The following is a 13,225-nucleotide window of genomic DNA, read 5'->3' as shown; positions in this document are numbered from 1 at the left end:
TTTTTTTTAATTTTTTTAAAAAAAAAAATTGTCTTCTTAGAGAGTGCTTATTTATAGTCTCAACATATTTTAGGATTTTTTTCTTTAAATTTCTCTTTAAACTTCATTAAGTAATACAATTTTGTACAAATAATTGAACGTTATGCCACTACTTACAAAAATAAAATCTGAAATCCAATAAAAGATAAGTTCTCTATAATTTTTTCAATTCACAAATGTGATTTTGCCCTCACAATAAGACAAAATGGCCACAGCAGGCAATGAATTAACTATAAACAAATAGTAAAAACACTCAATTCTCTTCTTTGAAAATGCATTTTGTAACTAGCTTCAGTGTGGAGATGTTCAGACATGTTTGCCATTGATATTTTTCCTCTTTTTTTTTTAGGAAGGCTCTGTGCATGTGTGTGTGTAGATAGATAAAACTCCCTACCTGAGACATGGCTACAATAAAAGAGATGGTCACCACTGTTTTCTATCTCTTTCCCTTTCTTTTTCTTTTTTTTTGTTGTTGTAAGAATGGAATGATTCTTGTTTCATAGATCTTGTTCCATTCACATTAATGAATGGTTCTGTGTTTAGCTGATCTGTCTTGCTTTGCCCCCATTGGCTTAATGGTACATCTGAGGGCTTATACCACTAATAAATGAAACTGGTTTTAACACCAGTGGTGGATGGAATGCAGAAGGCTCATTGTGTAGTTTTGGGCTTAACAACAAACAAACTCCAAAACTGTCTGGTTTCTTATGATGTTTTCAACCACATTAGATGTGTATTTTAGGTTACATCTCATATTTCCACTTGACAATGTCTTTGGTCTGGCTTTTACATTCTTTAGATGACATTGTACAAATGGTTGTGAGGATGTATCTGCATAAGTTATTTAATGTTTCCTTCATGACATCACTATATTTTTGGTTTCAGAATTCCATTTAACACCTGGGGTTCTGAAGCCTTGATGAAATCCATTTCTAGTGCATTTTTGTATTGTATGCCCAGCTCCCATAGTTCCCCATTTTCAGGGTGTCTGGAATTATAAGTAATTTTGACTTCCAAACAAACAGTACATGACAGGAATGATATAATATTTAAATACAGTCTCTTATGTATTGAGATTTTGTATTTATATTGATCTGCCCAGTTAGGAATCTTGTATGTTATTTAACCTCTGCATTTGTACTAGGCAATCTCAGTATTGTTGTATATTTCAACATCTCTGTTCCCACATATTGGAATATTTGTGATGTTTTTGAATCCATATATCATTCACTGTATGATGAATAGTAAGTCTGCTATTTTTCAGCTCATTAGTGTGCTATAGTACATTGTCATTGTATTAGTTTAAAGCTTCTATGTAGGAAAAATGTTCATTAAACATCATTTAAAATAATTAACAGACATAATGTTACAAAATAAGCTACTTAGTATGTTAATGTTTTTTCAGTTTACTAACCTTGACCACATTTCTCTAATGTTTGGTACAAATATACTCTTAATCTGAAATATTTCACTTCAAAGTGAACAAATTTGTTGTTGTGACATACAAAGTTGATGTACATATGAAAAGCTTTTAAAATATCATTAAGTGTAAAATCTTTAGGAGAAAGGAAAGAGTTGGGAGTTAGAACTGTGTAAGAACTATTAAGGTAGGGTATATAGATCTATTTAGTTCTATACAATATCTTTTTGTAAATGTGGAGGTTGGGAGTTTAATTAGTAGAACTATTTTTAGGAGAAAGGAAAGAGTTGGGAGTTAGAACTATGTAAGAACTATTAAGGTAGGGTATATAGATCTATTTAGTTCTATGCAATATCTTTTTGTAAAGGTGGAGGTTGGGAGTTTAATTAGTAGAACTATTTTTATTTCAATCCATTTCTACTTTAAGAAATTTAATGGTAACTATAGACTGTGAAAGGCAGTAGAAGCTGAGACGTGGGTGTAAGCACTTGGCTTTGTAACCTTATTTGATTGATTTGTTTTATGATTTTCCATGAAGGCTGACTAGATTGACATTGGCATTTGGATTTTGTCTGATAGATGAGATATCCCAATGCATTTGGGTGCTATTACCACAGACGTTATCTGTTATGACAATAAATTAAACTGGTACTGATAACAGTATTGTGATATATATGTGCGTGCACACACATGTACGTACGCACGCACACAGAGACTGTAATTAGATATTCTTAGGATAAGTTCAGCCTTTCTGAATTGCTGTTTATAATTCATGTAGTTTAGAATCTAAATCAGTATATAAAGTTAATCAATACTCTTTTATTTTGTTAATGATTCTAAATTTTTAAAACTGACTGTTTTTTTTTCATGTATTTTACATAATTAATAAAGATGCCCTGACTGTTTATTGACAAATTTTCAACACTCAAGTTTAATATCTTTGCTGAAAAGATTTATCTAATGTCTGTTTAAAGATGTTACATGCAATTGTTTTGTAGTCATAAAAAAATTTAACCTTTGCTGATGCCATTACTTCTTTCTTTTTTTGTTTAGTTGTAAATGTGACTAAAGGTGAATTTATGAAATGTAATCACTAAACTTGCTTTCAGATGATAGTATTTCAAGTCATTCACACTGTGTTTACACACTGTGGTTATTTTTTATGTATTATTGGTTTACTTTAGTGAATTTTTATTTAAAAAAACACAAGCTAGAAAATAAAATCAAACTGATTTCTTGACTTCTTTTTTTAAATGTTTTTCTCTTGTGTGTATGTTTGTACAACAATTAACAACAGGAAGTTGTTTAATTTAGCATCAAAATACTGATGGAATAAAAAAAAAAACAAAAAAAAATTCTGTTAGAAAAAAAAATTTAAACATAGTTCAAAAATGAATTTGTTTGTGAACTTGAATAATTAATTAAAACAGGGTAACTGAAATTAACTGTAAATAAATTTCTAAATTATGTATTAGTGTTGTACCATGTTAACTTTTAAACTAACATGCACTTCATGTAGTGTGAAAATATTTGTTCTTCATGTGTGGAGCAAGAAGGAAGCTTATGTGGGTGAGAATTGATGAAAATATGAACTTGTTCATTAAAAGAACATATGATTGTCTTTTTCATATCTTATACTGCATCACATGCAGTATCTACACTAAATTATATTACATAATAAGCCTATGAAAATTCAATTACCACAACTAGCCAATACTAGATCAGTTCTAGGTATGTGAAGGTACATAATCATAACTTCTGCTGATATACATCAGCATTCTACCGTACATGTCAGTTTCTAAGTAAATGAAACTACTGTTTCAGACAAATATGAAATTCATACAGACAAAAGCATGTGTTGCTGCTTGGGGCAATAGGTTATAATTAGGACTGTGATTCAAAGTAAAGTTAATTATAAATTATCTCTGTATGAGTTCATATTAACCACAAAACTTTCAACAAATAAAGTGTGTGCAAACAAAAGTTTTCAAATATAAAAATTCTCAACCTTTGTAACAGAAATAGTAATGACAATATGTCCACCAGAGTTAGCACAAGCTGTTAATTTGAAACATTTTAATGTTGCATTATCCAATAATGTTGAAAAGATATATACAAGTACATAAATGTAAAAAATCTCATTGTGGAAAAAAAGTTTTTCTGAACATACTTACATTTGTATTTGAAATTTACAACCAATAAATATTATAATTCAAGTATTAGAATTTTGCATGAGAAGGGCTTTATATTGGATATAACATATTGGTAGCCAGGAATATTTTTTCAAATGTTTGATTGGCTTTCTATTTAATAAACTATAATTTACACAGCCAAAGAAGAAATAATTTGAAGTAGCTTTTTTAATAATAATTCTTGGTTTTAATGTTGTTTGAATTCTTAAAAATGTTATGTTACAGCTAACTTGTATGTATTACATATGTACATTATGCATGAAATACACAAAAAAAAAACACAAAACAATCAAATTACACTAAATGAAACAATATATTTGTCTTCCTTTTACAGGTCATTTACTAGTTATATAAATTTAGGAGACAGGAAGGTGGGAGCTTTCGCCCCTGCTAAGGCACCAGACTCTTGTTTTTCAAACCTTCTTTTACCAGACACTCCATTTCAGAGTCTTCTGAAACATGACAAAAATGACAGTCCAGTATCCATGAAACAGAGACGTCAACAGAATTCAAGATTTCCTGAAAGCAAGGAAAATGGAGACAGTAATGCCAATAAAGATGAAGTAGCCACAAATAAAAGTTCCACAAACTGTGGTACAGATAAATCTTTAGACATGAATCAAAATACAGTTGATTTGGCTGCTCAAAAGTCTATTTGGACAGAAGCCTCTGTATGTGATGATTTTGTTTTAGTTGAGTTGGTAAGTACTATACTACAGATTATTGTAAAATAAACACCACTTAACTTTAAACATTGAAAATAAAATAATGAGATCAACATAAGGCACTCACTATTGGTTATTTCAAGGATTTACATTTTTTCTATTTAAAAGAATATTTATTGTTTTGGAAAGCAAGAATTACCACTAATACTTGCATCTAAAATCTGTTAGTGTTAATGTTAGAATACCAGCCTGTTTTTTCTCACAAATTAAAGTTTATTGATCATCTTAATTTTGACTAATCTCTAACAAGCATATATATATTAGTGATTGTGTAATTAAGAATAAGGCTGGATGACTTTTAGATGCTCTAAAGTGAATTCTATGTTTCTTTTTTACATATATCGTGATGAAAAGAAACTAATATTTGTAACTCTGTGTTCATCAAATTGTTCAAGAAGATACTAAAAGCTTTTATTAGAGAAACAAAACTTTTTACATAAAAGAACAAACCTGTTCTATATCTCATAAGCATGATTTCTTAATGTATGCGGATGTCACAAAATTAAAACATAAATTTAAAGAACTAGTATATGATAAAATTTCAGTTTTTGACAATAGACTAAATAACTTTTAAAACAATTTCTTCCTCCCTTGCAGCCTGTAGAAGTCACTTTCTTGAAAAACAATGTGTGGCAATAAAAAAGTTTTCGTATTGGCCAGAATACTAGACAACCTACAATCTTAGCCATTAACAATCCTTAGAAAGATGCATAACTAGTAATAACATAAAGATAATTTCCTTAATTGCAGTGGGTTTACTGAGAGGAATTCAGAAATGCAGCATTCAAAAAATTGAATAGCTTTTAGAAAAATCCCCAAATTACTGGTAGTGCACAGCACACAGTATTTTTAAAGTTGATGGTGTACTTGTGCTACCATGCATTCTTGGTGTTACATTCCTGGTTTCGGCAAGTATTGCTGTAATGGTGCTTTATGTTATCCTTTAATTTTAAATTTTTTTGGGGAGTGTTGAAAGAAACTATAAACATAATTCAGTTTCTTTAAACACAGTAAAACAATATCTAGAACTACTCAAATTCTATGGGTAGAGTATGAACAGCTGACAGTGAAACCAATTATCATAACTGTGAAACACGCTTCTGGTGTATTTTGAGTAAAATTGAGAATAATCAATAGTAGATATTTTTTTATGTGGTTTGTGAAATTTTAAAGGACCATAATTTTAACTTATCTAGGTTATGTTAGGACTAAATGGTTAACATTGATTAATCAAAAATACTATATTATTATTATAGTGGAAGCCTCTTTCATTTAAAAAAATACTGAAAATTTTGTTATAGTGTTACACAACTGACTTTTAAAAGTTAAATAGTATCATACCATCATTGTAAAAGTGAAACATTACTGCAGCCAGTATGGAAAAGTTGAATTGTTGTTACTTGTTAACATAATAATACTATAATATATGAATATACTTTCTAGTTTTATTCATGATCTAATGGTCTTAAAAGATTAATTATATAACTATAGTTATAACTATCAAACATTTTATTTCACAAAATAGATGATGCTATTGTAATTTTTATGTTTGACTCTAGGCTACTTGAAGAACATAAAAAAAAAATACTAGGTTTTTACTTTGGTTAAGTACTTGTTTGCCTAGTAAATAATATTAGTTATGATTATTCATTTTCTTTGGTTGGTTACAAAGCATTTGAGTAAATGTGTAGGATAGGTATGAAATCTAAGGCCCCCAACATTACAAACATGTAGAACAATACTGATTTTTTTGGTATAACACAAGTATGGAAGAGTTTGCACAGTATTCTTGCAACATGTGACTTATAAGTATATAAGTGTTTTAATCTTTCTAACTGATAAACAATGCAGTTGCATGATGTATATGATTCATTTTCATGTACAAAGTTTTGGATTAAAAAGTAAATTAATTTAAATTACTGTGGCTAAAAAGTTTCCTTTGGATTTCCATTCTCTCTGCTTCTTTCTTTTTTTTCACTTTTTTTTTTATTTTGGCCACTTAATAAAATTTTTTAATACAAAAAAATCTTGGTCAATTTTATATGTTCATTTTAACTATATTTCAACAGTCTTACCTCATAATTGATATTTTGCTGTTTTCTGACATTTATACTAACTGTGTAATTCATGACTGAAAAATAAAACGTTTGTTCAGCTGCAAAGGGTTTTACTTGTAAATAAAACAACCCACCTTTTCTGCCCATTCTAGAAAATAACTGTCACCCACTTGAAAATATGTTATTTTTTGGTTTCCAAGCATTTCCTTTAGTTTTTATACAGACCACGATTGAAACCTTGTTATAATGCTACATCAAATAGTTTGATAATTTATTAATGAAATGCAAATCATAAAAGATATAAAGAAAATTTAAATATCAATGGATAGAGCAAAACTTAGACTAAGTATACATGTATATATTATTATTTTTTTTGGTGAGAGGGGGGACTATTTTTTGTTTTGAGTTGGATTTATTTCTTTATGTAGACATCAAAATAGTGTGTGTGTTTTGTAGAAAAATAGGTATTTAAATTATTGCATAACTGACCTTTGAAGTGGTTACTTTAGACAGTTGTTTACATTTTTGTTTTTTTTATATTCAACTTAATATTTGTTAATGGAATCCATTATGAAATATTTGACATTGGTCGAATAATGAACTGTTACGTAACAGGCTTTTCAACCTCACTTCTAGTTTATGACATTCATTATAAATTTGGATGTTTGCTTTACGTGTACTTCATTCATGCAAGTCAGTGGTTTGGCGAGTACCTCTCTTATTGATGTTTTTAGAAACTTTTGTATTAAATATTATAAGCTAACCAGACATTTTCTTGACATGTATACAGAATTACAAAAACATGGTATTGAAACAAATATGGGATCTTAAGAAAAGAGGTAATGTCATTTCATTTCTGGATACAAACTAGTATTCTGTAAAATGATAGGAATATTTTTGTGTTTCATGTTTATGGGGAGGAAAAATTAATAATTCTTTGTAGGTTTACTTCTACTCAGAGGTATGAAAGCAAGAAAATAGACAGACAGCTAGAAACTATTTAACAGGTGAAACTCAGTTCTAATTTGTTCATGGCAAAATAGTAAAACGACAAATTCACTATTCAAAAACAAAAGTAAAGAAAATCAGACAGTTTAGACAAGATATATTGAAATAAGCTGTAGATGAGAAGCAATCAAAAAAAAATATATATCGTACTATCATATACAGTGAAATATCAGTTTTCTTAATTTTTACTTTTCATTAGTGTGTCTTGATTGTAGGTTAAATGATGAGACATTCAAGAATTAATTTGACATAATGAGACATTCTTCAATTCTTTCAGAAACCTCCCTTTGCTGAGAATGATGGTAATGGAGACCTTGGAGCATTTTTTCGAGAGTGTAGAACAGCTCCACCACTTGCATCATTTAATCATCAACCTACACTGGAAGAGCAGATGAGTGAAATCAGTCATCAGCTTGCTGCCTTGGAAACAAGTCTACATGATTTTGATGATTTTGTAAATTCAATTTGCCATACAGATTCTCCAACTTCATGAAGATCTAGTACAAGTAACATTCAGGAAGCTGAGATTTTGTGTAGTTGAAGTGTGTACAATGTTTTAGGGCTTTTACATGTAAAGCTATTCTATATCATATATTCTTGTCATGTGTGAGTTGTACTTGCAAGAGTGGTTAGTTTTCAAGTTAGAACAGGATGGTAAGTAGTGATCTTAGTTCAGTATTGGTATTGAAAAGAAATTTATCAGGCTGTTTTAGTAGAAAAGAACAGCGAGTGAATGAAGAATTACCCAACAACTGTACATTTATCTCCAGTTCTTAAAATAATTTTTCTCTATTACAAAAACACAGAATTCAGCAAGCTTTAGAGCAGCTATTTCTTACATTTTTTTAAAGTAAAATTCATGAATATATTATTGAACTCTTGCTTTTGAAGCTTTATTCATCTGTACTTAAGTCTTATGCATGTTTCTTATAGCAGTTTTTGTTGTTGTTTTTTAAAACAAATAGTTGCTTTTACTCAATGTTTGTAGTGTGATATACTGAATAATAATACTTTTTTGTGTTATGGGAGGAAATGTGGCATTGTGTAATGTATAGTGCTAAGTTTTTGTAGGCAAAATTTATTGATATGCGAGATTTTTGTGGATTAAGTAATGGCTGGGTTTGTATAATGGTATAGATATCAAGAAAGATGTGCGGCAAGTTAAATGACACAAGAACCTCACTTTCCTTGTATACCTGTCTGTACCTTGAACTACTAGTCCATTAGCAATTCTTTAAAAAATAAAAAATACATTCGAAAACAGGTATATGTATTTCAAAACATCAACATTCATGATTAGATTATTTTTTAATCATTTTTATTTTTTGTGTCAATTGTAGTATCAGTTTTTTGATTCCATTCCTGTTGGAATAATAAATGTGAGTTGTGGAATTCAAGATTTGTAAAGTACAGATAATACATTTATAATATGGATAACATAATGAAGTTTAAATAGATTACATATAGTAATATTTCCTATATTTATATTTTAAAAAATAAAATGTTAGTTTATTGGAATTTTGTGTAGTTTTGTGTTTTTTTTTTTAGGTTCCATCCTATGGATTTATGGTATAAAATATGCTGTTTTATGTATCTTGTAATCTTTTTTGAAATATGAAACACTTTTGTTCTGCAGTAAAAAAATTGCAGGCATCTTTATATATTTCACAGTTTAAAATTAGACATAAAAAAAAAAGAAACTTGTATATTGAATTTTTATCTACCATTTTTCTACCATTTTAATTTATAATTTTTAGTTCCAAATAATTTTTCTGAAAATATTGAAATATATGTGAAATGTTTATCACTTTAGAATGAGTATTTTAAAAATATTAGCCTATTCTTAAGTTTATTGCTATTTTTATGTATTTAACAAAACTGTTTTTGTGGTATAAATTTAAGACTTGTCAAACATTTTCCATTTTTGATAGAACTTTTCTGGTATACACTTTAAATATAAAAAGATAAATTAGCTGTTACTTTGTTGTAAAGATAAACAATAAATTTCTTGACTATTGACCTCTTCATAATGTTATCATTAAATACATGTATCTTAAAGCTAAGTTACTATGAGATCCAGAATTGGGTACATGTAGTTTTAACTCAAAGGCCATGGATTTTCAGCAATTGGGGATTTTGGTAGCTAGTTGAATAAAACATTTCTCAGTTCATTAGCTGAGAATAAGCAGTTGAAACTTAACTGGTATTTTAAGTGCTCAGTGTTTTGAACTATATTTAGGAATTTCATTAAAACCGTGTTAAAACTACTAAAAATAAAGTTAAAAATGTACAGAAACTTTAAAATCTTGTATTTCAAAACAGCTACAAACAAAATATATCTGCTTTTAAATTTTTCTGAGTGGAAATACAATATACTCTTGTTTAAGAACACTAAAGCTGGCCAGATCTTTGAAACATTTTTGCAGTTCAAGAACCAGTAATTCTCTCTGATTTAATTGGGTTGTGATATTGAAGATTGTTAGAATAATGGCCTAAAAAGTAAAATATTCAAATTTCCATTTTTTTGTTGTTGTTACAGATGTGACAATGCAGTGAAAATTATTTTGGTTATAAATAGAATATATTACCAAAATGCAGTTAGGTTGCTTGAAGACTACTTCAGCATTTCTGACAAGATTTTGTTTTGTCTGTAGAAGACCACAAAATCCAGTATTTGTCCAATCATTTTATATAATCTTCAAAGAGACAAGATTTGGTAATTAACAACACTTATTTTCAGTGTTTTTGTAAGCATTGTTGTATAATATTGTTTCATTTTTTAAGTAAACTATTATATACTATAGTTTTTTTTTTTATAAAGTATGCATTTAAAAAAAAATAGTTATTTTAGATTTTAATTAACTTTTCAATTAACTTACAAAAGTTTTGGTTATTAGTAATGTTTGTTTTCTATCAAAATTTTACCTTTCATGTAAACAAAGTTTTTAGTATGTTTCAGATTTTCCTGGAGAATTTCCAGAAAAGTTATATTTAAAAATATAAAAAAACGTAACTGTAAATGTGTAGTTTTTCTTCAAATCACAACCTGTGTATATTTTGAAGTTAATTCGTAAAATAAATCACTGTTTGTATAGCGTTATGTTTAAATATATGCTGTTATTTGATTTAAGACATAGTATTTCTTGCATTATAATAACTGATGTTTCTATATTTAATCTCTGAAAATTTAAAAGATGACCTTGTCTTGTCGAAATTGTTTATTAGTAAACGTAAGTAATAATGATAATGTTTCTATGTTTGTTTATTCCTTCTGTGAAAGTATCAGTACCTGTTGATATGGTTAGCATCAGAAATGTTTAAATTTTTTCAGTATTGTACTAAATACAGTATGAAAATGAATAGATGTGGGAAATGGTATGTATGAGCTCCGTTGAGAAGACTTGTGAATTGTATGTATTATCTGGTCAGACACTTGAAATAAATTCAAATCTCAAGGTGTGTTTCTAGAGCTTTTTATTTAATAAATTTTTCTGCAACTGAGCATAAAAAGGTTTGATTGTTTCTACATTGTGCATTACACCGACGATTTTTGAACTATATGAATTTTGACCCTATGAGATGTGAAAAACTTATCCTTCTAAAAGGAACCATAAGAAAGTTAACCAGAGATAAAAAAAAAAAAATTATTTATAGATGTAACTTGAGATCAGTTTGGAGACGTTTTTGTTTCTAGTTTCACTGAATTCGTGGGTTGAATACTGTTTATTTTACTAAAATAGCATACTTATATAGGGTAAACTAAATTCATTATAAGACATGAGATTTACCTCATCTTTTGACAATGATTTAACTTTATCGAAATCTTTGGGAGCATTCTTAAAAAATAAGGGTTAGGGTAAATAGAGTTTTAGGATATTAGCCAGAACCAGTGCCGTACCGATGTTTGATGGCGCCCTGTGCGACATATAAATTCCGCGCCCCCAAACTCAACCCTGCACTTTGTTAGTCAATTGGGCAATCGGCGACCCCCTGTGCGTTGGCGTCCTGTGCGAACGCACAGCTTGTACTATCCACGATACGGCCCTGATCAGGACTGCAGTAAACTGTTATCTTACTCCTACCACTTTATGTTTGTATTTGGTGTGTGGGTTTGACCATCTTTCGTACATGATTAAATGCAAGCTTTGAGAATATCCTGTAATGAGATGTATTATTAGCCGAACTATAAAGGAACAGCTTGACAAAAATAAAATCTGTGACCCGAGCGCTTTATCATGCTGACTAGTACTGCTTGAAGTAACCAATCGGTGTTAGCGAAACTTGTGGTATTTATTTTTTTCGTTACCGGTCGCCAGTAAAATTCGACAATTAAACGAGGTTTCTACTTTGTAAAAGGGATGGCATCAACATCTTGGTGATGCGTTTAAAATTTGTTACGATTTTGATGAATGTAAAAAAAAAGTTAAGACATGAATTTTGTTGTGAGTTCAAAATTGTAAAAAAATAAATAAATGCTACAAAGAAAGTAAAATGCAGCGGCATCACTAATCAACGTTTAATATAAGCATATGAGAAGTATGAACGAATGTATATATCTAAGAAATACATTTTCCATTGCAAGTAAGCACTCTACATATTAAAACATGTTAACTAATTAAAGCACAGATAATTAATTCGATTACCTTACTTTCTTCGTATTTGTATTTTTAAAAGTTTACTTATAATTGTTTGCATAATATATTTGAATTTTTTTTTTTATGAACCAATAATTATAGTGAGAGATAGTAGAAATATTAGGGTGGTTTCATTTCATTTCTACTTTAGGAATTATAAGAACTTTTAAGGGTAACTGCATTCCCATACTGGCTGCAGACAGTGAAAGGCAGTAAGAGTTGATACGTTGTGGGTGTAAACACTTAACTCCATACCCTTAAATGATTTTCCGTGATTACTGGCTAGTTTAACATCAGCGTTTGGATTTTGTCTGGTAGGTGGGATATCCCCAAGGTACTTTGGAGCTATGACCACAAACAATATATGTTATGACTTTAAAGTGACACTAGGATTTACAATGGATTTTGCACACAAAAAAAATTCTTAATGCTTATTTTATTTTATTGCTTTATAGTGCTGGTTTTAATCGCCTATTAACAATTAATGTAAATAATAGTATTGAAGCTATTTATTTCATTATATATATATATATATTTGTGTATTTATAAACAACAACTTTGCTTCTTCTACTTACATACATTATATTATGTGACCACAGCCTATACATTCTGTAGACGGGGAGATAAAAGTTTACTTCTCGCTTAATGGCGGGAAAGGCTTATGACTTTATATGTGAGTTTGTTTTAATATCGCGCCGAGCTATTGGAGGGCTATTGCGCTAGTCATCCGTAATTTAGTAGTGACATAAGTTAGTTGCGCCTTCTGGTGACTCTTTGTTGACCTATAACATCATGGCTGTCTGTCATGGCGGCCTAGCAACGCATCCCTAATTTTGGAACTATGACTCCTTCATCTTTGATGACATCTACCCCCTTCACAGCTCCGTCTTCATGTGTCATTGGGTGACGTCGCTTCCGCCTTTGAAGTGCTAGACTTACTACTGATCTCTATCTGGAAAAGTGAAACATATCATGTCTATACGAGTTGCTTCCATGACAACTTCCACTGAGCTGTTGCATACGTCAAACAACTGAAGAATGAAATGGGTATTCACGCTACTTCATACAAAGACATCCTGGTCAAGTTGCCAGATGTAAAAGATATGGATCTCTGAGCAATCACATGATTAAAACGAGCACTGGAAAACAA

The 13,225-nt window shown here is 29.5% G+C and overlaps 1 protein-coding gene across 2 annotated transcripts in view; it reads left to right on the top strand.

Annotated features, from left to right (window-relative positions):
• LOC106471576 (autophagy-related protein 13-like) overlaps positions 1-8,677 on the top strand; it is a 37,074-nt gene extending 28,397 nt beyond the window's left edge. For both annotated transcript variants that reach the window (XM_013932185.2, XM_022400977.1), the window contains 2 exons: positions 3,986-4,352; positions 7,719-8,677. In XM_013932185.2, the coding sequence (XP_013787639.1) occupies positions 3,986-4,352; positions 7,719-7,934 (583 nt within the window). In that variant the 3' untranslated portion in view covers positions 7,935-8,677. The remainder of the gene's footprint in view (positions 1-3,985; positions 4,353-7,718) is intronic.
• The last annotated feature ends 4,548 nt before the right edge of the window (positions 8,678-13,225 follow it).

This window comes from Limulus polyphemus, unplaced genomic scaffold (assembly GCF_000517525.1).
Source record: "Limulus polyphemus unplaced genomic scaffold, Limulus_polyphemus-2.1.2 Scaffold113, whole genome shotgun sequence".
Taxonomy (NCBI): Eukaryota; Metazoa; Arthropoda; class Merostomata; order Xiphosura; family Limulidae; genus Limulus; species Limulus polyphemus.
This window is presented reverse-complemented; position numbering and strand designations above follow the sequence as displayed.